The sequence below is a fragment of the Borostomias antarcticus genome (assembly GCF_949987555.1).
Source record: "Borostomias antarcticus genome assembly, chromosome: 28".
In the NCBI taxonomy this organism is placed as follows: Eukaryota; Metazoa; Chordata; class Actinopteri; order Stomiiformes; family Stomiidae; genus Borostomias; species Borostomias antarcticus.
This window is the reverse complement of record NC_140261.1, coordinates 2,305,792-2,329,636: the sequence shown is the minus strand read 5'-3', so window position 1 is coordinate 2,329,636 and position 23,845 is coordinate 2,305,792. Positions and strand designations below refer to the sequence as shown.

Sequence of the window (23,845 nt, the reverse complement as noted above, 5' to 3'; positions counted from 1 at the left end):
ATGGAGTGTGAGCTGGATCAAACGAAGGTAGAAGATAAGGGAGTATACTCAATATCCACAACTCATCTCCCTAATATTAAAGGTCCACCCTAGTGCGCAGGCGCAGACGTGACAGTGATCAGTCTGGGGAGCTGGTGATATGGGCACTGCTGGCATTTAAACCATCTAAATAAGACAAAGACAACCAAACAACAAAGAAAACAGAAGACACTTGGGTTACCGTCACATAAACCGAACACTGCAGTCTTAAAATGCCGGCAAGTCTTCTTTGTATGTGTGCGTCTTGTTTCTGAAGGGTCCCTCCCTTCCTCCATCCCAGCTGGGAGGACATGCTAACAGTTAGCACTGAGCTAGCTAGCTAGCAAACCTTAGCTTATTCCTGGCTAGTTAGCCAACAAACTACCTCTTTTATTAGCACTAGCTGCAGAGGTTGTGTTACTCTGAACCTGTGTTTGACAATGCCATTGCTTGTATAAACCATTATTTATCTTAGCTAGGCGTGCTAGCTCATGTTAGCCTTTAGCTAGCCTAGCAACAGCAGAGCAAACAGCTGGGAGGTGGTGTTAGCTTTAGCAATGCCTAACTGTACAGGACAATATGCAAATGTCAATATATCTCACCCCACGTGATTGTTTATTATAGCTATAGCATGTACCTAACACACCCATATGGTTTGGCATACCCCCCCCCCTCTAGTTATTTATTCATATAGCATGTATAATCCATCCAGTATCTTTCTTATCTTTGTACTGTATAGAAATGGTACTTCTTTAATTTGTAAATTGAATATTGAGTGTATTTGCATTGAACATCTTGGACATCAACATTTCACTGTGACTGTAAAACAAAACAAAAATAGAATCTCGGACTGTAATCTCAGATGGGAATGGCCGTTGATCTGTAACGTTAGTGGTCTACCTTTTCAGAGCAACAAGATGGATAAACCCGAGAAGCCGGAGGTCAGTGACAATGTCAAGGTGGTGGTGCGCTGTCGACCCCTGAACCAGAAAGAGAAGACGATGGGCCACAAACTGGCCGTCAGCGTGGACGAGATGCGCGGGACCATCACCGTCAACAAGCTGGAGACGACGCACGAACCCCCCAAAACCTTCACCTTCGACACCGTGTTCGGGCCAGACAGCAAACAGCTGGATGTTTACAACCTGACAGCCCGCCCCATCATCGACTCGGTGTTAGAGGGTTACAATGGTAAGCTGCTTGAGATGATCCAAACATTACATTCACTACTGGCAGTATTACAGTAGCGGCTGTAGCTCAGTTGGTAGAGCGGGGCGTTCAGTGATCGAAGGGTCAGTGGTTCGAATCCCAGCTCCGACTGTCCACATGTCGAAGTGTCCTTGAGCAAGACGCCTAACCCCAAATTGCTCCCAATGAGCAGGTTAGCACCTTGCATGGCAGCTGCCGCCATTGGTGTGTGAATGGGTGAATGAGAGGCCATTGTAAAGCGCTTTGAGTGCCGCTAAGGTGGAAAAGCGCTATATAAGAGCAGTCCATTTACCATTTACAGTAGGAGCCTAGAGGCCCATAGGGCGGGAGCCTATGTCCTGATGTGTAGCGTGAGGCAGCTTGATGTACAAGTGTACAAGTGCTGGGCATGACACTACACACTAGTATGTCACAGGGACTTATAATCCAACCCCATGATGCTGAGTGCCAAGCAGGGAGGCATTGGGTACCATTTTTAATAGTCTTTGGTATGACTCCGCCGGGGACAACTGTATACTTGAACTTTTTTACTTTTTTCACATTAATTTCACAGCCTATATCACAGACATGGTCACCGTCATCCATGATTGGATGTGATAAATAGATGAGGATCAAATTGACAGACTGCTAGACTACGGATTGTAAATTGACAGTTTGTAAACCTTTAATATCTAGCTGCGTACCGAGGAACTGATTAGTGCTGATTAGATATTGTAAGGACAAGTGATGACAAGAATTCCCATGTACCTTTACTGGTTATATATGGTGAGAATAAACATCGTATTTCTTGCCTATTCCAGGGACCATCTTTGCGTACGGCCAGACAGGCACGGGGAAGACCTTCACTATGGAGGGGGTGAGGGCCGTTCCCGAGCTCAGAGGCATCATCCCAAACTCCTTCGCTCACGTCTTCGGACACATCGCCAAGGCTGAGGGCGACACGCGGTGAGACAAGCAGCCGCCTCGCACAGTCACTGACAGACTGACACAGTCACTGACAGACTCACACAGTCACTGACAGGCTCACACAGTCACTGACAGGCTCACACAGTCACTGACAGACTCACACAGTCACTGACAGGCTCACACAATCACTGACAGACTCACACAATCACTGACAGACTGACACAGTCACTGACAGACTCACACAATCACTGACAGACTCACACAGAGGTGCAATAGTCTAAGGCTGAACCTTCCTGCTCTGCCCGCCCCTCCCACAGCTTCCTGGTGCGCGTCTCCTATCTGGAGATCTACAACGAGGAGGTCAGGGACCTGCTGGGGAAGGACCAGATGCAGAGGCTAGAGGTCAGGACCCTACACAACACTACACACATCCTCCTAATAGAGACACAACACTACACACATCCTCCTAATAGAGACACAACACTACACACATCCTCCTAATAGAGATACAACACTACACACATCCTCCTAATAGAGACACAACACTACACACATCCTCCTAATAGAGACACAACACTACACACATCCTCCTAATAGAGACACAACACTACACACATCCTCCTAATAGAGACACAACACTACACACATCCTCCTAATAGAGACACAACACTACACACATCCTCCTAATAGAGACACAACACTACACACATCCTCCTAATAGAGATACAACACTACACACATCCCCCTAATAGAGACACAACACTACACACATCCTCCTAATAGAGACACAACACTACACACATCCTCCTAATAGAGATACAACACTACACACATCCTCCTAATAGAGATACAACACTACACACATCCTCCTAATAGAGACACAACACTACACACATCCTCCTAATAGAGACACAACACTACACACATCCTCCTAATAGAGACACAACACTACACACATCCTCCTAATAGAGATACAACACTACACACATCCTCCTAATAGAGACACAACACTACACACATCCTCCTAATAGAGATACAACACTACACACATCCCCCTAATAGAGATACAACACTACACACATCCTCCTAATAGAGACACAACACTACACACATCCTCCTAATAGAGATACACCACTACACACATCCCCCTAATAGAGATACAACACTACACACATCCCCCTAATAGAGACACAACACTACACACATCCTCCTAATAGAGACACAACACTACACACATCCTCCTAATAGAGATACAACACTACACACATCCTCCTAATAGAGACACAACACTACACACATCCTCCTAATAGAGACACAACACTACACACATCCTCCTAATAGAGATACAACACTACACACATCCTCCTAATAGAGACACAACACTACACACATCCTCCTAATAGAGATACAACACTACACACATCCTCCTAATAGAGACACAACACTACACACATCCTCCTAATAGAGACACAACACTACACAAATCCTCCTAATAGAGACACAACACTACACACATCCTCCTAATAGAGATACAACACTACACACATCCTCCTAATAGAGATACAACACTACACACATCCTCCTAATAGAGACACAACACTACACACATCCTCCTAATAGAGATACAACACTACACACATCCTCCTAATAGAGACACAACACTACACACATCCTCCTAATAGAGACACAACACTACACACATCCTCCTAATAGAGACACAACACTACACACATCCTCCTAATAGAGATACAACACTACACACATCCTCCTAATAGAGATACAACACTACACAAATACAAAAATACTACTACAAAAACTACTATGAAAAAGCTTTTACATAAGAATGGGTTTTGAGAAGAGACTTAGAAGATGATCCAGATTGAGCTTGTCTGAGACTGTCAGTCAGGGGTCCCACAGCTGAGGGCCCCATACAGCAGGAGCCCTGTCCCCTCTGGTGATGACGAGGCATGATGACCTCATCACTTCTCCCCGTCTTTCTCTCCTCCGCCAGGTGAAAGAGAGGCCAGATGTGGGCGTGTACATCAAGGATCTGTCTGGTTATGTGGTGAACAACGCAGATGACATGGACAGGATCATGACCCTGGGACACAAGAACCGTGAGAGCAACATGTCCCTTCATATACGTCCTGTCCCTTCATATACGTCCTGTCCCTTCATATACGTCCTGTCCCTTCATATACGTCCTGTCCCTTCATATACGTCCTATAATATGAGCAGTCTTCCCTGGCCTCTCTCTCTCCTGGCCTCTCTCTCTCTCTCTCTCTCTCTCTCTCTCTCTCCCTGGCCTCTCTCTCTCCTGGCCTCTCTCTCTCTCTCTCTCTCTCTCTCTCTCTCTCTCTCCTGGCCTCTCTCTCTCTCTCTCTCTCTCCTGGCCTCTCTCTCTCTCTCTCTCTCTCTCTCTCTCTCTCCTGGCCTCTTTCTCTCTCTCTCTCTCTCTCCTGGCCTCTCTCTCTCTCTCTCTCTCTCTCTCTCTCTCTCTCTCCTGGCCTCTCTCTCTCTCTCTCCCCTGGCCTCTCTCTCTCTCCCCTGGCCTCTCTCTCCCCTGGCCTCTCTCTCTCTCTCTCCCTCTCTCCCCTGGCCTCTCTCTCTCCTGGCCTCTCTCTCTCTCTCTCTCTCTCTCTCTCTCTCTCTCCTGGCCTCTCTCTCTCCCTCTCTCCCCTGGCCTCTCTCTCTCTCTCTCTCTCCCTCTCTCCCCTGGCCTCTCTCTCTCTCTCTCTCTCCCTCTCCCCCCTGGCCTCTCTTGTCAGTATCCTGGTGACCCTGGTGACCCTGTGTGCTCCTCCCTGTGCAGGCTCTGTGGGCGCCACCAACATGAACGAGCACAGCTCCCGTTCCCACGCCATCTTCACCATCACCATCGAGTGCAGCGAGAAGGGCGTGGACGGGAACCAGCACGTCCGCATGGGCAAGCTGCACCTGGTGGACCTGGCGGTGAGACCCCCCCCTCCGGGCGGCCATGTTTGATCCTGCGCACGGCGTATACACCATGCAGTAGGCATGGAACCATTTACTCAACTCACCATGCGATGCGATTCACGGATTCAGGGTAGACGATGCGATTTTTCTCACAATTTTTTCATTTCTGAAAACAGGGAAGCCAAAACGCGTCCACATATCTGACTTGAAACGTGTGGGTGCATCCTGGATTTAGAACTCACTCCATACATCCACGTTTACCGCTGTCATGTTTCGCGTTCTGTCAGAAATACGTGACGCATGAAGCAGACGCTCCACGCAGTGAAGTCAAAAGTAGACCGGCGCCCTCTGCTGTTCAATGATGCCCGTTCATCTGCACCGATTTGAATCGTGACACAAAAACATAGATTTTTAACTGCATCGCGAGGCATCGTTACAGTACATGCCTAACGTGCAGTAATATAAGCCATTAAATACATTTTACTCTCTCTCTCCCTCCCTCCCCCCCTCCCTCCCTCCCCCCCTCACTCCCTCCCTCACCCCCCCTCCCTCCCTCCCTCCCTCCCCCCCTCACTCCCTCCCTCCCTCCCTCCCTCACTCCCCCCCTCCCTCCCTCCCTCCCCCCCTCACTCCCTCCCTCCCTCACCCCCCCTCCCTCCCTCCCTCCCCCCCTCACTCCCTCCCTCCCCCCCTCACTCCCTCCCTCACCCCCCCCTCCCTCCCTCCCTCCCCCCCTCACCCCCCCTCCCTCCCTCCCTCCCCCCCTCACTCCCTCCCTCCCTCACCCCCCCTCCCTCCCCCCCTCCCTCACCCCCCCTCCCTCCCCCCCTCACTCCCTCCCTCCCTCCCCCCCTCACTCCCTCCCTCTCCCCCTCACTCCCTCCCTCCCTCCCCCCCTCACTCCCTCCCTCCCCCCCTCACTCCCTCCCTCACCCCCCCTCCCTCCCTCCCTCCCTCCCCCCCTCACTCCCTCCCTCTCCCCCTCACTCCCTCCCTCTCCCCCTCACTCACTCCCTCCCCCCCTCCCTCCCCCCCTCACTCCCTCCCTCACCCCCCCTCCCTCCCTCCCTCCCCCCCTCACTCCCTCCCCCCCCCCCCTCCCTCCCTCCAGGGCTCAGAAAGGCAGGGGAAGACGGGAGCCACAGGCCAGCGTCTGAAGGAGGCCACCAAGATCAACCTGTCCCTGTCCACCCTGGGTAACGTGATCTCGGCGCTGGTGGACGGGAAGAGCACCCACGTTCCCTACAGGAACTCCAAACTCACCCGCCTGCTGCAGGACTCTCTGGGCGGGAACTCCAAGACCATGATGGTAACTACCACGCTGACTCAGCACCGCACCTCAGCACACCGCTCTGAAGGGCTGGGTCCTGGACGCCAGCGATGTGTCTGACTCCCAGCTGAATCTACTCTAGGCGTGCGTTTACGTTTGCCAAGGTAGTTCAGGCGGTAGACTCCAGCTGCTCTAACTGGCTGCCTCAGCTGTCAGTCAGCCGGGGGAAAAAAGTTCCCATGCATGCTCCAATCACATCCAGCCACACTGGTAAGGCGTGCTCAAATCACATCCAGCTACACTGGTAAGGCGTGTTCCAATCACATCCAGCCACACTGGTAAGGCGTGCTCCAATCACATCCAGCTACACTGGTAAGGCGTGCTCCAATCACATCCAGCTACACTGGTAAGGCGTGCTCCAATCACATCCAGTCACACTGGTAAGGCGTGCTCCAATCACATCCAGCTACACTGGTAAGGCGTGCTCCAATCACATCCAGCTACACTGGTAAGGCGTGCTCCAATCACATCCAGCCACACTGGTAAGGCGTGCTCCAATCACATCCAGCTACACTGGTAAGGCGTGCTCCAATCACATCCAGCCACACTGGTAAGGCGTGCTTCTGTTCCTCGTTACCAACACGCTGTCCTGTTCCTCATTACCAACACGCTGTCCTGTTCCTTGTTACCAACACGCTGTCCTGTGTGCTGCCAGTGTGCCAACATCGGCCCGGCGGACTACAACTACGACGAGACCATCAGCACGCTGCGCTACGCCAACCGGGCCAAGAACATCAAGAACAAGGCGCGCATCAACGAGGACCCGAAGGACGCGCTGCTGCGCCAGTTCCAGAAGGAGATCGAGGAGCTCAGGAAGAAGCTGGAGGAAGGTGTGTAGCAGCACTAAGGCAGCGCAAGGGTCATTCTGCACCTTAAATGATGAGTAATTAAAGAGCATGGATGCATTCTTATGCATATATTCAAAGGGGAGGAGATCTCTGGCTCTAACTGTAGTCTGACCACTGTGATTGAAGGGGAGGAGATCTCTGGGTCAGATGGAAGTGGATCAGAGGGGATGGATGAAGGAGACGAGGAAGGAGGAGAAGGACGCAGGAAACGGAGAGGTAAGAGTCTGTTCTCCTCACACACACACACACACACAACACACACACACCAACAACACACAGACAACATGGATGAATGGTACAACACTCACACCCCTATCACTTGAATGAAGAATAGCTCCTGATTTTAAAGCACTTAATTCAAAATCATGTTTTACATAACATCAAATAAGTCTCTATGAACCCCCGGGTAATATCAAGTCTCTATGAACCCCAGGGTAACATCAAGTCTATATGAACCCCAGGGTAATCAAATAAGCCAAATAAGCCCCCAGGGTAACATCAAGGGATCTTGTTACAGTCAGTGTCAAAATACATGAGTCAACTTTCAGAAAGAGACGTCTCTAACTTGGCCTACATTGAAGGTCAGGAAGGAAGACGCCTCTGCGCTCAGACAGTCAAGACGAGTCAGGGGGAGTTGTTTGGCCGTGACGCCAGATGTCATGTTCGGTGAAAACGACAAACTTGAACCCAACCATGAAGCCTGGTGGTGACGCTGTGGTCTGGAGCTGCCGGCTGCCTCGGGGTTCAGTGTGTTTCGGCCATGGGAGGACGTGGAATAAACTTCTTTTTTTTTTTTTTTTAAAGAACATAATTAAACCTTTTGGAAAGAAACAATAATGATTTTCTTCATGGACAATTGATTTTACAGTAACTACAGGGGCTGACCTTGCCGTCTGAATAGGAAAGGTGTATTTGGAGTCCCAGTAAACATATACAGTGAAGAAGAGCGACCTTGGCGTCCGAGTCTCTTCCTAACCCCCCCTTCAGGCACATTCCTGTTTGGGTATGGCGGGGGTGGGAGAGGACACAGCCAAAGGCACTTCATTCTACAAAAACATAAGATTACAGAGTACACCGTATTCCCTCTGTTCCATGTAAGGAACGAGAGGCCCGTTCTAAAAGTCACACGGTCTCTTAAGGAGCTTTAACTGAGTCACAGTAGTACAGATCTGCTGATCCATTACAACAGTCAAACCAGCATAACAGTTCAAACTCAGCCAAATGGAAAGATGTACTGTAGACATAGCGTAGGCTTAGCTGCTACAAGCTGTAGAACATTAATCAAGCTGTGTAACATTCATCAAGACAACTGTCATCATCGAATATTCTATACTTTCTCTTTGTGGTCCTTGGTGACTTGCCTGGCTGGGTAAACAGCTAGCTCTACGTTTTCCCACCAGGCTTATCCACCTGTTAGATAACGAGTACCTCACCTGCCTTCCGCATCCTCCCATAGCCAGATCACAGTGTAACACACCACCTAATAGTTAGCAAGACTACTTGTGGCGTGGTAGATGAACCCAGAGCTGGAATGGCTGGCTTGAAACAGATGCCAAGTTTATTGACTAGGTTCATTCACTTGAGATCAGCATGTAGCAAGCAGCATGTGCTAGGGCCCTTGATTTGAATTCATGGTCCCCCACCCGATGAAATCGAGCTGGGGGACATTAGACTGTCCCCGGTATGTTAGTTTGCGCGAAATCGAGAGCTTAACATGTTTTTGAATGATTTTTCATGGTGCCCACCCACATCCATTGTATGACCTAAACGGTGGTAGAGCAATTAGCAGATTTTTTCAAAAATGCTAGCTTTGTCAACGTTTTGATCTGAACCATTGTATATGATCATAAGTAACCTTAAAACAGGGCTAAACATTCATTTTCCCTTTACTACTCTTTACTACTCCTTTAACGCCAACCTTCAGTTGTTTCTGCCAAACAGGCAACACCAGCTATTGAAGCTGGAATTTATTTATTTTTATTTCTTTCAACACAAAGATTGCATTTCTGTTGAATAAATGAGAGCAAAGCATAATTTCTAAGTGCTATGTTTGTTCAATTTGTCAAAAAGAGAAAGGGGTTTCGGTGGGTGTACTTTTCACAGCACTAGTGGTTTATGAAAGTGCAAGTCACACATTTGAGGTTTTTGGGGTTGATATCAGGCCTCTACTTGAGGGTGTTAGCTTCATTATTAGCACACAGGCATGGGTGTCTATTGTCTCTTCCGCTCTGATCATTAGATTGTGGGAAGGTGAGATGAAGGTTTCCTCTGCTTGGAGTTCCCCCAGCAGGGGGGAAACATGCCCTGGATGTTCGTACACTATCTCACTTCTGCACATCCAAATAAAAGTTGACACATTGTTTATTAGACACAGTATTCTTACTCCATTGTTTATTAGACACAGTATTCTTACTCCATGCCTCCTGGTGTCTGTTATTCATCATATCATCATATCATTACTGTTTTTGTAACTCTATCTTCTCCCTCTCTCTTCCTCTGTGTGTGTGTGTGTGTGTACTCATTCCTATAGGGACATAAGTCTTCTCCAGGTCACCATTTAATGTGAACTCTTCTCTTTGTCTTTGTCTTTCCCTCTCTCTCTCTGCTGCTCTCTGACTTGCTCTGCTCCTCTTAACTCAAGAAGAAAGAGGTTGGTGAGAGAATTTCCACAGATGCTGTTCAGTAGATAAGAGATGAAATCCACGCAATACTTCTCTACTGACCAACATGTATTTCAGTAGCTAACCTTCAACTTCAGCTTAGGATGAGCTGAACAGATAGATATGGCTGGCAACACTACCTGGGGAGGCCTCTATACAGTAGATGATCAAACAGACGCTCAAACGATCAGTAACTCTCAGCTGTACCTCTGCTGTTGCGTAGCAGCTGGTGTGTGGTTAGGGTTGGTGGGTAGGTAGTGGATGGTTTGGGGTCAGGGTTGGTGGGTAGGTAGTGGATGGTGTGTGGTTAGGGTTGGTGGGTAGGTAGTGGATGGTTTGGGGTTAGGGTTGGTGGGTAGGTAGTGGATGGTGTGGGGTTAGGGTTGGTGGGTAGGTAGTGGATGGTTGGGGTCAGGGTTGGTGGGTAGGTAGTAGATGGTTTGGGGTTAGGGTTGGTGGGTAGGTAGTGGATGGTTTGGGGTTAGGGTTGGTGGGTAGGTAGTGGATGGTGTGGGGTTAGGGTTGGTGGGTAGGTAGTAGATGGTTTGGGGTTAGGGTTGGTGGGTAGGTAGTGGATGGTGTGGGGTTAGGGTTGGTGGGTAGGTAGTGGATGGTGTGGGGTTAGGGTTGGTGGGTAGGTAGTGGATGGTTTGGGGTTAGGGTTGGTGGGTAGGTAGTGGATGGTTTGGGGTCAGGGTTGGTGGGTAGGTAGTGGATGGTTTAGGGTTAGGGTTGGTGGGTAGGTAGTGGATGGTGTGGGGTTGGTGGGTAGGTAGTGGATGGTTTGGGGTCAGGGTTGGTGGGTAGGTAGTGGATGGTTTGGGGTCAGGGTTGGTGGGTAGGTAGTGGATGGTTTGGGGTTAGGGTTGGTGGGTAGGTAGTGGATGGTTTGGGGTTAGGGTTGGTGGGTAGGTAGTGGATGGTTTGGGGTTAGGGTTGGTGGGTAGGTAGTGGATGGTTTGGGGTCAGGGTTGGTGGGTAGGTAGTGGATGGTTTGGGGTTAGGGTTGGTGGGTAGGTAGTGGATGGTTTGGGGTTAGGGTTGGTGGGTAGGTAGTGGATGGTTTGGGGTTAGGGTTGGTGGGTAGGTAGTGGATGGTTGGGGTCAGGGTTGGTGGGTAGGTAGTGGATGGTGTGGGGTTAGGGTTGGTGGGTAGGTAGTGGATGGTGTGTGGTTAGGGTTGGTGGGTAGGTAGTGGATGGTTTAGGGTTAGGGTTGGTGGGTAGGTAGTAGATGGTGTGGGGTTAGGGTTGGTGGGTAGGTAGTGGATGGTTTGGGGTCAGGGTTGGTGGGTAGGTAGTAGATGGTGTGTGGTTAGGGTTGGTGGGTAGGTAGTGGATGGTTTGGGGTCAGGGTTGGTGGGTAGGTAGTGGATGGTTTGGGGTTAGGGTTGGTGGGTAGGTAGTAGATGGTTTGGGGTCAGGGTTGGTGGGTAGGTAGTAGATGGTGTGGGGTTAGGGTTGGTGGGTAGGTAGTGGATGGTGTGGGGTTAGGGTTGGTGGGTAGGTAGTGGATGGTTTGGGGTTAGGGTTGGTGGGTAGGTAGTAGATGGTTTGGGGTTAGGGTTGGTGGGTAGGTAGTGGATGGTGTGGGGTTAGGGTTGGTGGGTAGGTAGTAGATGGTGTGGGGTAAGGGTTGGTGGGTAGGTAGTGGATGGTTTGGGGTTAGGGTTGGTGGGTAGGTAGTGGATGGTGTGGGGTTAGGGTTGGTGGGTAGGTAGTGGATGGTTTGGGGTTAGGGTTGGTGGGTAGGTAGTGGATGGTTTGGGGTTAGGGTTGGTGGGTAGGTAGTAGATGGTGTGGGGTTAGGGTTGGTGGGTAGGTAGTAGATGGTGTGGGGTTAGGGTTGGTGGGTAGGTAGTAGATGGTGTGGGGTTAGGGTTGGTGGGTAGGTAGTAGATGGTGTGGGGTCAGGGTTGGTGGGTAGGTAGTAGATGGTGTGGGGTTAGGGTTGGTGGGTAGGTAGTGGATGGTTTGGGGTTATGGTTGGTGGGTAGGTAGTGGATGGTTTGGGGTTAGGGTTGGTGGGTAGGTAGTGGATGGTTTGTTGAGCATCTGTCTAAAGTAAAACCTCCATACTATCCATATCTACAGTGTAGCCACTGCCTCTTCATACTCCACCATGTTAAAGGAGTAGTAAAGGGAAAATGCATGTTTAGCCCTGTTTTAAGGTTACTTATGATCATATACAATGGTTCAGATCAAAACGTTGACAAAACTAGCACTTTTGAGAAAGTCTGATAATTGCTCTACCACCGTTTAGGTCATACAATGGATGTGGGTGGGCACCTTGAAAAATCATTCAAAAACATGTTAAACTCTCAATTTCAAAGACGAGAAGCTTTGTATATGATCATAAGTAACCTTAAAACAGGGCTAAACATGCATTTTCCCTTTACTACTCCTTTAATGTCTCTCACCCATGGTCCTTGTCAACACCTCATCATATGTCCATGGTTGACATCTATGGCTTCGAGCCTTGACTGACTGATTGAGGCTTGAATGGATGTCTGCTACACAAGTGAATGTCACATTCACTACAGCTTACGAGACAAGGAACATGTACTCAATTCCAACTCTGTAAAACGGATGGCCTGCAAGTCCGACCACAACCACTCACATTACGACAAGTCCAATCAGAAAGGACTGTAGAGATTGATGTCGTACACCATACTGTATATATGTGCACAGCTCTCCAGAAAACAACATGATCTCTCCAAGTCATCAATGGGCTAAGATACGGTATGGTTGAGTTAGTATTCACCAGGAGAGAGTATTCACCAGGAGAGAGTATTCACCAGGAGAGAGAGTATTCACCAGGAGAGAGTATTCACCAGGAGAGAGAGTATTCACCAAGAGAGATAGTATTCAACAGGAGAGAGAGTATTCACCAGGAGAGAGAGTATTCACCAGGAGAGAGTATTCACCAGGAGAGAGAGTATTCACCAAGAGAGAGTATTCACCAGGAGAGAGTATTCATCAGGAGAGAGTATTCACCAGGAGAGAGTATTCACCAGGAGAGAGAGTATTCACCAGGAGAGATAGTATTCACCAGGAGAGAGTATTCACCAGGAGAGAGAGTATTCACCAGGAGAGAGTATTCACCAGGAGAGAGAGTATTCACCAGGAGAGAGTATTCACCAGGAGAGAGTATTCACCAGGAGAGATAGTATTCAACAGGAGAGAGAGTATTCACCAGGAGAGAGAGTATTCACCAGGAGAGAGTATTCACCAGGAGAGAGAGTATTCACCAAGAGAGAGTATTCACCAGGAGAGAGTATTCATCAGGAGAGAGTATTCACCAGGAGAGAGTATTCACCAGGAGAGAGAGTATTCAACAGGAGAGAGAGTATTCATCAGGAGAGAGTATTCACCAGGAGAGAGAGTATTCACCAGGAGAGATAGTATTCACCAGGAGAGAGTATTCACCAGGAGAGAGAGTATTCACCAGGAGAGAGAGTATTCACCAGGAGAGAGTATTCATCAGGAGAGAGTATTCACCAGGAGAGAGTATTCACCAGGAGAGAGAGTATTCACCAGGAGAGAGTATTCACCAGGAGAGAGTATTCACCAGGAGAGAGAGTATTCATCAGGAGAGAGTATTCAACAGGAGAGAGAGTATTCACCAGGAGAGATAGTATTCACCAAGAGAGATAGTATTCAACAGGAGAGATAGTATTCATCAGGAGAGAGTATTCACCAGGAGAGATAGTATTCGTCAGGAGAGAGTATTCACCAGGAGAGATAGTATTCACCAAGAGAGATAGTATTCACCAAGAGAGATAGTATTCAACAGGAGAGATAGTATTCATCAGGAGAGAGTATTCATCAGGAGAGAGTATTCACCAGGAGAGAGAGTATTCATCAGGAGAGAGTATTCATCAGGAGAGAGTATTCATCAGGAGAGAGTATTCACCAGGAGAGAGAGTATTCACCAGGAGAGAGTATTCACCAGGAGAGAGTATTCACCAGGAGAGAGAGTATTCATCAGGAGAGAGTATTCATCAGGAGAGAGTATTCATCAGGAGAGAGTATTCACCAGGAGAGAGAGTATTCACCAGGAGAGAGTATTCACCAGGAGAGAGTATTCACCAGGAGAGAGAGTATTCACCAGGAGAGAGAGTATTCAACAGGAGAGAGAGTATTCACCAGGAGAGAGTATTCACCAGGAGAGAGAGTATTCACCAGGAGAGAGAGTATTCATCAGGAGAGAGAGTATTCATCAGGAGAGAGTATTCACCAGGAGAGAGAGTATTCACCAAGAGAGAGTATTCACCAGGAGAGAGAGTATTCATCAGGAGAGAGAGTATTCAACAGGAGAGAGTATTCACCAGGAGAGAGAGTATTCAACAGGAGAGAGTATTCACCAGGAGAGAGAGTATTCACCAGGAGAGAGAGTATTCACCAGGAGAGAGAGTATTCACCAGGAGAGTATTCACCAGGAGAGAGAGTATTCATCAGGAGAGAGAGTATTCAACAGGAGAGAGAGTATTCACCAAGAGAGAAAGTATTCACCAGGAGAGAGAGTATTCACCAGGAGAGAGAGTATTCATCAGGAGAGAGTATTCACCAGGAGAGAGTATTCACCAGGAGAGATGGTATTGACCAGGAGAGAAAGTATTCACCAGGAGAGAGTATTCACCAGGAGAGATAGTATTGAACAGGAGAGAAAGTATTCAACAGGAGAGAGTAACTATTTTCTGATCTCTAAACAAACGTGAGTTGGAGCTCCTGTGCGGGCGGATTAGAGGATGACGTTTCCACTGTGACCACTCCTGAAGGGAAGAAGAAGGTGTCTCCTGACAAGATGGTGGAGATGCAGGCCAAGATCGAGGAGGAGCGGAAGGTTCTAGAGGCCAAGCTGGACATGGAGGAGGAGGAGAGGAATAAGGCCCGGGCGGAGCTGGAGAAGAGGGAGAAGGACCTGCTCAAGGCCCAGTGAGTCAACACACTCCACACTCACACCCCTGGGGAGGGAGGGAGGGAGGGAGGGAGGGGAGGAGGGAGGGAGGGAGAGAGAGAGAGAGAGAGGGAGAGAGGGAGAAGGACCTGCTCAAGGCCCAGTGAGTCAACACACTCCACACTCACACCCCCGGGGAGGGAGGGAGGGAGGGAGGGAGGGAGGGAGGGAGGGAGGGAGGAGGAAGGAAGGAAGGAATAAATGAACAAATTGATGACTTTATTGATCTATTTAGAGGAGCAGGAGGCTCCTGTGATTGAGAGATGAGGGATCTACTCAGAGTAGATTTGTGATGGAATGTTCTAGGTCAAGTCTAGACAGATTTTACACAAGCCAATCCCTGAACCCCCTTCCCAGGCAGGAGCACCACCTGCTGCTGGAGAAGCTGTCGGCCCTGGAGAAGAAGGTGATCGTGGGGGGGGTGGACCTCCTGGCCAAGGCCGAGGAGCAGGAGAAACTCCTGCAGGAGTCCAACAACGAGCTGGAGGAGCGACGCAGGAGGGCAGAGCAGCTACGCAGAGAGTTGGAGGAGAAGGAGGTGAGCTAGGAGGAGGTGGAGGTCCCAGAGGAGGAGAGGAGGAGGAGGAGGAGGGGGGCTGGGAGGAGGAGGTGGGCTAGGAGGAGGATGGCTGGGAGGAGGAGGAGGTGGGCTAGGAGGAGGATGGCTGGGAGGAGAAGGAGGTGGGCTAGGAGGTAGAGGAGGAGGGTTGGGAGGAGGAGAAGGAGGGCTGGGCTGGGGGCAGAGAGGAGGAGGTGGGCTAGGAGGAGGAGAGGGAGGAGGAGGAGGAGCAGGTTATCTACTAGGGAGGTCAGCATGATGCTGTATAGAGTTACTGATACTCACTGTGCTGTTTTTGGAAATACACACTTCCCATGACTCATGATAACCTTTGATCTAACCTGATTCGAAGTGTCTGTGGTTCACTACGCTGCTAGAAATGCACTGTTACCAGATCAGAGAGTTCTTGGAGGAAGTGGGCTAGGCGGGTTTTCCTGACAGGGTCGTAGTATCAATCACCCCATCACCACCAGTTCTGAGCAGCTGACCTACTACCACGAAACAGACAGCCGGTCCATCACCACCCAGAACCAGCTGCTCACAGGAGGAGGGCACACGGGCATTTTGGTGGTTGAACGACGTCTGCGTTCCTCTGATGGAAAGCAAGTCATTTCGAGTAGGTGTTGCGGTGCCATTGTGCCTGTAACTCTGACGCTGGCGTTGTGATTCTGGTGAACAGTGTGTGGTTAGATTGATCCCACTCGATTCCCATCGTGTTGGTTAGCGTGTTGGTTTAGCGTGTTGGTTTAGGGGCCTATCGTGGGGATAAACGTCTCTATTGAAGCGAGCAGCGTTGACTCTGACTGGGCCTGTGGTTGGAGCCCTGGTCGTTCCGGGTGTGAGTATGGCCGGATCCCCTGGGATACTGGGGCATGTTTGCCAAGGGTGTTAGTTTAATATGAGCCCAAAAACACTTTAACAGGCCTTAAAGACTCAGCTATCCACCCCACTCAGCTGCACCTCTCACTGTCCCCTCTGTCCCCTCTCTCCTCTCTATCTTGACTCCTCTGGTTGGTCTCTCCTGTCTCCTCTATCTTGTCTCCTCTGGTTGGTCTCCTGTCTCCTCTATCTTGTCTCCTCTGGTTGGTCTCTCCTGTCTCCTCTATCTTGTCTCCTCTGGTTGGTCTCTCCTGTCTCTTCTCTATCTTGTCTGGTTGGTCTCTCCTGTCTCTTCTCTATCTTGTCTGGTTGGTCTCTCCTGTCTCTTCTCTATCTTGTCTCCTCTGGTTGGTCTCTCCTGTCTCCTCTCTATCTTGTCTCCTCTGGTTGGTCTCTCCTGTCTCTTCTCCATCTTGTCTGGTTGGTCTCTCCTGTCTCCTCTCTATCTTGTCTCCTCTGGTTGGTCTCTCCTGTCTCTTCTCTATCTTGTCTGGTTGGTCTCTCCTGTCCCCCTGTCTATCTTGTCTCCTCTGGTTGGTCTCTCCTGTCTCTTCTCCATCTTGTCTGGTTGGTTTCTCCTGTCTCCTCTCTATCTTGTCTCCTCTGGTTGGTCTCTCCTGTCTCTTCTCCATCTTGTCTGTTGGTCTCTCCTGTCTCCTCGTCCCCGAGTAGCAAGAGCGTCTGGACATGGAGGAGAAGTACAGCAGCCTGCAGGAGGAGGCGCAGGGGAAGACCAAGAAGCTGAAGAAGGTGTGGACCATGCTGATGGCCGCCAAGTCCGAGGTAAGGCGGCGCCGACACGCTACCAAACATGGGCATAGGGGCGGAGCCCCGCACAGCCCACTATCTGCAGGGCCAATCGTCCTTTCGCACACAAAATCCAAGATGGTGTCCACAAATATGTTTTTTTTCACTGTGGTGAGAGCTTGTGGCTACTGGGTGGTCAGATTAGGCAGCGCTCAGCGGAGCCATGCAAGCATATCTGATCACATGACATCTGAACAGTTTGTACGCCGATTGTTAGATTATAGATGGTCATTTTACAAGTGTGAAAGTCAATAGCATGAGATGTGTGTGTGTGTGTGTGTGTGTGTGTGTGTGTGTGTGTGTTTCTGTGTGTCTGTGTGTGTGTGTCTGTGTGCGTGTATGTGTGTGTGTGTGTGTGTGTGTGTGTGCGTGTATGTGTGTGTGTTTCTGTGTGTGTGTGTGTGTGTGTGTGTGTGTGTGTGTGTGTGTGTGTGTGTGTGTGTGTGTGTGTGTGTGTGTGTGTGTGTGTGTGTGTGTGTGTGTCCTCAGATGGCGGACCTCCAGCAGGAGAACCACAGGGAGGTGGAGGGCCTCCTGGAGAACATCAGGCAGCTGAGCAGAGAGCTGCGTCTGCACATGCTCATCATAGACAACTTCATCCCCCAAGAGTACCAGGTCTCACATGGACATGGGGCGAGGGTGTCTGTGTGTCTGTGTGTGTGTGTGTGTGTGTGTGTGTGTGTGTGTGTGTGTGTGTGTGTGTGTGTGTGTGTGTGTGTGTGTGTGTGTGTGTGTGTGTGTGTGTGTGTGTGTGTGAGAGTGTGTGTGAGAGAGTGTGTGTGAGAGTGTGTGTGTGTGTGTGTGTGTGAGAGAGTGTGTGAGAGAGTGTGTGTGAGAGTGTGTGTGTGAGAGTGTGTGTGAGAGTGTGTGTGAGAGTGTGAGTGTGAGTGTGAGTGTCTGCGTGTGCAAGTGTGTCTGCGTGTGTGTGCGTGTGTGTGAGTGTGAGTGTGTGTGTGCGTGTGCGTGCGCGTGCGTGTGTGTGTGTGTGTGTGTGTGTGTGTGTGTGTGCAGATGCCTCTGTGGAGCTGTACTGATGCTCTTCCTGTTCCTCTGTGTCCTCAGGAGATGATTGAGAACTATGTTCACTGGAACGAGGACATCGGGGAGTGGCAGCTGGTGAGCGTTGTCCCTGTGAACCCAGTCCGCTCAGAACCCATCCTCAGAACCCATCCTCAGAACCCATCCTCAGAACCCATCCTCAGAGCCCAGACAGGCGCTGTCGTCTGCGTCTCCACCTGGTTCTGACGTCTTTGTTGATCAACACCATGGTTTGTTTCTCCCCAGAAATGTGTGGCGTACACCGGCAACAACATGAGGAAGCAGACCCCCGTACCAGACAAGAAGGACAAGGATGTGAGTACTCTCCTCTGATTGGCCGAATCTCAACGCAGGACCAAAACACTTGAGCTGGCTCGTACCCTTCCATTCCTTTTCCTCTCCTCCCGTTATGTTTCCATCCACTTGTCAATCGAATTGTGTGAGGATCGCTAAAAATATGAACGCCAATAAAGCCGGTGAACGTGCGTTTCCATCTAGAGCTTTAAATCGGATAAAGCATTTATAACAAAAGACTTTTATCGAACAAGAGAAAATCCGATGAGATCGACAGTACAAACTTTTTGTTGATTTTCATGTTTTTTAATCGAATTTTTCTGTTTCCATAAGGCATTTTTAATTCGATATAACTTAATTTGCATAAAACGTGTGGATGGAAACATGGCTTCTGTCTCCCTCCTCTCTCTGGACGCTGCCCAGCCGTTCGAGGTGGACCTGTCCCAAGTGTACCTGGCCTACACGGAGGAGAGCATGAGGCAGTCTCTGATGAAGCTGGAGAGACCTCGCTCCTCCAAGACCGGCAAGAGTGGCCGGCCCAAGACCGGCCGCAGGTAAACAAACTCCACAAGCAAAAACAACAACAACAACAGCAGCAGCTGGACACTGTTCTCTCTTGGTCAATTAAAGGGATATTTCAACAGTTTATTTATCTGCTGTTTCTTTGCCACGTGTCAAGTGGAGAGTGTGAGTTTAGAAAGGTAGGCAATGTCCTAAGCATGTGCACTTTTCATAGACCGATGAATGTGTTGTATTTGAAAATAATATTACTGTCTGTTCGAATATGTTTGAATAAAAAACTTTAATGACAACAAAAAAAAGAAAATAAAGGTAGGCAAGCACAGACCAGCTAGTGTACTTGACCTACTGACCTGCTGGAAGGCCCCAGCTGTTATATACATGCTGAAACACGCATCAACCCACAGTGGACAGATTGCTTATTAGATGCAAGTGATCCCTCTGGACATGGAATCCTCTCATCTAGTATGCAACGGAAAACATTCTTCACACCGGACATTACATGACGGTACATTACAGTCATTTAGCAGACGCTTTTATCCAAAGCGACTTCCGTCTCTGCGTACGCTGCAGTTCTGAGAAAGATGAAGGAAGCTTGATATCCTTCTGAGCGATCAGATTTCCGCCCGCTGGCGTGTGATTAAACCATGAATTTATCTCCCTACAGGAGAAGATCAGCCAAGCCGGAGTCTGTGATCCAGTCCCTGCTTCAGTGAGAGAGCTGCTGCCACCTCTCACCTCTGACCTTTCACCTCCCCTTAGGCAAGCAAGGACAGGCTACTCTTCAGCATTATTTAAAAGATATATCTGAATACACTGTATAGCGGAGTAAGGTTTAGATATGAACGAGAGGTAGGGGAGGGGACACCCACTATAGGATTTAAATAGCTGATTGATCAGGGGACCTGATACTTGCGTTTTTACCTAAACGCTTTTTGAGAAACGGCCTCATTGTTGCTTTTATGCACATTGAAGAGGCAACAGTCTCTGATTTAAAATGGGTCCCTCCTTCCTCATCAGAACCATGTACCTCTGTGTGGTGTCCAGTCTGAGCACAAACACTGTTTTTAACCTTTCTTCTGCCAAGACAATGAATATCCTGTCTTTCAGCAATTCTCAGAAAACAACATTGCTGTTAGAATAAAAGATGTGAAGTGCTTTGGAAGGCTGTGAGTTATTGTCTGATGCGACAGGAGAGAAACGCACAGGAAGGACAGCATCCTGCAGTTAATCAGAGTGCATGCTGGGAGGCCGAGGGCACGTTGAGCATTTCAAACGAGGAAATGAAAAGTGTGCTTTAAACTTGCTTTCCTTTAGGTCAGAAAGATTGGACATGCATGCATACAGGTCCTAGGGTAGAGCCATTCACTATTCAACACTCAATCTGTCTTTATTTTCACCTCGTCATATTTATGGTGTACTGTAGTTAAAATGAAAGTGACTTTATTTTGTATTATACTGTATGTTGAAAATGTTTACATCTAGCTTCTCCCTCTGTATACTGTACTTAATTTATTAAATTATTTGATGTTTTATCTCATATTCTGTCTCTGTGTTTGTATTACAGACATTGTAGTGACTAAGTGAATTCCCCGATGTTTTTCTAAACCCATTATACGTCTTGGTCTGAACTATCTGAATGTTTATTATCACTCAGATTATTGTGGATGCTCAATGAGACTAAACTTTGATTTGCATTTTTACTATTTCGATTCAAGTTTACAGGCACTTTAATGCGGACTGGTGCTGATCATTGGTTTGGATTAGATGGAGGGTCTTTGTGTTGGTGGCTGGTGTGAGAGTCATGCTTAAATACCATCTCAGCCACCACACCACACTACGGCTCGCTGTTTCTGCACTTGTGTTTGACTTTTGTCTGACGATTTCAGATTTACTCACAAGATACAGTACATCCTCATTAAGTCAGCCAAACAACACCATCTTTGAAATGTTTAAATTTATTAATAAATAGTACAAAATAATCTGATTTAAGCAGTTCACATTTTCAATAAATAAAGTAATTGAATTATAATATGCACAGAAAGTCAGAAAAGACAGTATTAACATCACTCCACCATGGTTCTCTGCAGCTGTCCCATAGTTCCATAGTTATGAATGAAGGTGTCGTGAACGGCCGGTCAGGAGTGGGTTCTGTAGAGGTGTGGTCAGGAGTGGGTTCTGTAGAGGTGTGGTCAGGAGTGGGTTCTGTAGAGGCCTGGTCAGGAGTGGGTTCTGTAGAGGTGTGGTCAGGAGTGGGTTCTGTAGAGGTGTGGTCAGGAGTAGGTTCTGTAGAGGTGTGGTCAGGAGTGGGTTTTGTGGGGCTTTGAGTAGAGGTGTTTGGCACATGCTATGACCCGGTCCAGTAGAGCACTAAGCCACATCTGGTTTCCATTCTTGTACTTGCAGGTTTCGTGCTGTAAGACGAGGCAAAACAACATGTTAGCACTCAACCTGCACAAACGTCATTAAGACAACCTGTAGATACCATTTCTTTCTTGGATATGAGCCACAAAGTCCTCCTTGATTTGCTAGATTAGGCCCCAAGCAGCTATTCACAAGCCCTGTAGCAGGAGCACTACTCACTAACACACATGGACACCCATGGCCACCAAGGGCCCAATCTTCCTGGCCCCTGAAACCTCCATCCTTTCACTCTGTTCACCACTCTACCCCTCTGACCCTCTCACTCTCAGCCATTATCTCAACAACAGAGAAAATATCAAAGGACAGTTTCAAAGAAAATGATTTAGAATGGTTCCTTACCTTAGAGAGGTTGTTATATTGATTCAGCAGACGTGGGAGTCTCCAATTAGCTTTATGCTTTGTTTCATTTAGGACCTTCTCCACAATGCAGAAGAAAGAATCCTGAAATTAGACAGTTACAATTAATAATTTGTGCACATGCAGTCTGTTTCTACAACAATTAAGCGTATAGGAGTTGAAGTTCTAAGAACATCTGGCAGAAAATAGATTGACAGTGAGGACGTGAACAACTGCGATGTTAAACCCATCATACTTTAGTCATCATGATAAAATGAATAGAACTTACATTGCATGTCTCATGTGGCACGTCTTCTACATGCAGATCAAAGAGTTTCTGTAGAAAACAAGATAGAATCTATCATGAGCACAGGTACACAGGGCTGGAACACGTTCTCTCAAGCGTGTCTATGCTTACAGTGAATCCACATAGAACAGTGTAGAGAACCACTATGTCAACGTATCTGCTCTTACCGTCTGGATGGTCATCTTGGCTTCGTTGGCTATATCATGCAGAAGCTGTTTTTTTATGTCTTTGGAGGTTGGTACAGAGGAGACCAGCATGAATGTGAGACAGAGGATACCAATCGTCTTCATGGCTTTCAAGAGCAACTACAGCAGCTGTAGCTATCAGACTCACTTCTAACATGCAACATTGGCTGCTTATATTGTCAACAAATGCTGACTCTCACTCAGAGAATCAGATATAGATGGATGAGTGAGATTAGGAACACGTCAGAATGAGGTGAGGCTTCCGCTGTGTAACAGGGAGTTTTGAGGTACATGCTGCAAACTGAAAGTTCATGGCAGAGGATGCAATCCCCTATTGTTGATTCTAAATACACAGGCCATGTATATAAACATAAACACATATAAACATGTATATTCTGAACTAACTGTGAGTGCAGTTCCATGCATGTTTCTTAAAGCTTTTTACTATTATTTTACTATCTACCTGTTTCTCATATCATGAATCTTGCACACCCTTATCTAGGCATGTACAGTAGGCATGCTAAGGACTGTATATACTGTTATGCTTGTATATTTTTTGGTTGCACTCAGAATTCTTGTATATTGATCTCCCAGTGGAGATCAATAAAGTAAGCTGCCTGAATACATGCACATGTAGGAACCAAATAGAAAAAGACCAAAATGATGAGAAATACTCAACCTCTTCCTACCAGATAAAGCAGAGAAGTATGATGGAATAATTTCTCATGACAGAAAATGTGCATCTTGTCATGAGTAGCTATGGGATTATTGTTTAAGTATAGGCTAATATTAGTCCAGTAGTCTACAGTAATACATAAGGATAGTGTGTTTGGTTTAGCTGACAGGATGCTGACGGAGAGGTGAACTGTTATCTGATGTGGTTTTTCAAAGGAAAAATGTAGAGATACAATCTTCTGTGTATAAACTTCCGTCAGTTAGTCTACACACATCCTTCTACTATCGAATACTAAACTGGTATTGGAAAGTATTAATCATAGTCCCCACCATTAAAACTCTCTGGGAATGAGCTGGAAACTGTGATAAGTGAATTGTTCTCTAAAGCCTTTATACAGATATGTCTGTTGCAATGCAAGAGCACGATTGTTATCAGTTGCTGGCAATTCAGTCTTAATTCTCCATAAGTGTCATTAATTTAGCCAATGCAATGATAGCAGACCTGCGTTTGAATATTAACAGTAAATGGGACAAAACCAAACAAGACCAAAGAGCTAATGGAAGTAGATGATAGGTCAGAGGTCACTGAAAGAGCCATGTGGGGGGAGTGTGTAGGGTAGTCCTTTACAACACTGCTCTCTATTGGATCATATAATGTATAATATTCTAGATTATTTATCTCAATTACTGTGTGTGTGTGTGTGTGTGTGTGTGTTTGTGTGTGTTTGTGTGTGTGTGTGTGTGTGTGTGTTTGTGTGTGTGTGTGTGTGTGTGTGTTTGTGTGTGTGTGTGTGTGTGTGTGTGTGTGTGTGTGCGCGCGTGCGCGTGCGCGTGCCCCTGTGTGATGTCCATTGTGCCCGACCAGCCAATAGGACTGCATAGCGGGTTTTGGATAGATGCGCCATTTTAGCGCGTCCCCTACCATCCGGCAAGATGGCGCACTTGCTTTGTCTCT

General features: G+C 48.0%; 1 protein-coding gene across 1 annotated transcript; it reads left to right on the top strand.

The window, feature by feature from the left end:
* Positions 1 to 20,373, top strand: kif3a (kinesin family member 3A; the record flags this gene model as incomplete). The annotated part of the gene is made up of 17 exons (XM_084459561.1): positions 1 to 27; positions 927 to 1,209; positions 2,028 to 2,172; positions 2,451 to 2,535; positions 4,145 to 4,250; positions 4,946 to 5,085; positions 6,182 to 6,379; positions 7,056 to 7,230; positions 7,375 to 7,464; positions 14,689 to 14,845; positions 15,225 to 15,405; positions 16,978 to 17,088; positions 17,602 to 17,727; positions 18,175 to 18,228; positions 18,397 to 18,465; positions 18,868 to 18,998; positions 19,631 to 20,373. The coding sequence occupies 17 exons, from the start codon at positions 1 to 3 to the stop codon at positions 19,677 to 19,679; spliced, it is 2,127 nt and encodes a 708-aa protein (XP_084315687.1). The 3' UTR covers positions 19,680 to 20,373.
* Between the last annotated feature and the right edge of the window lie 3,472 nt (positions 20,374 to 23,845).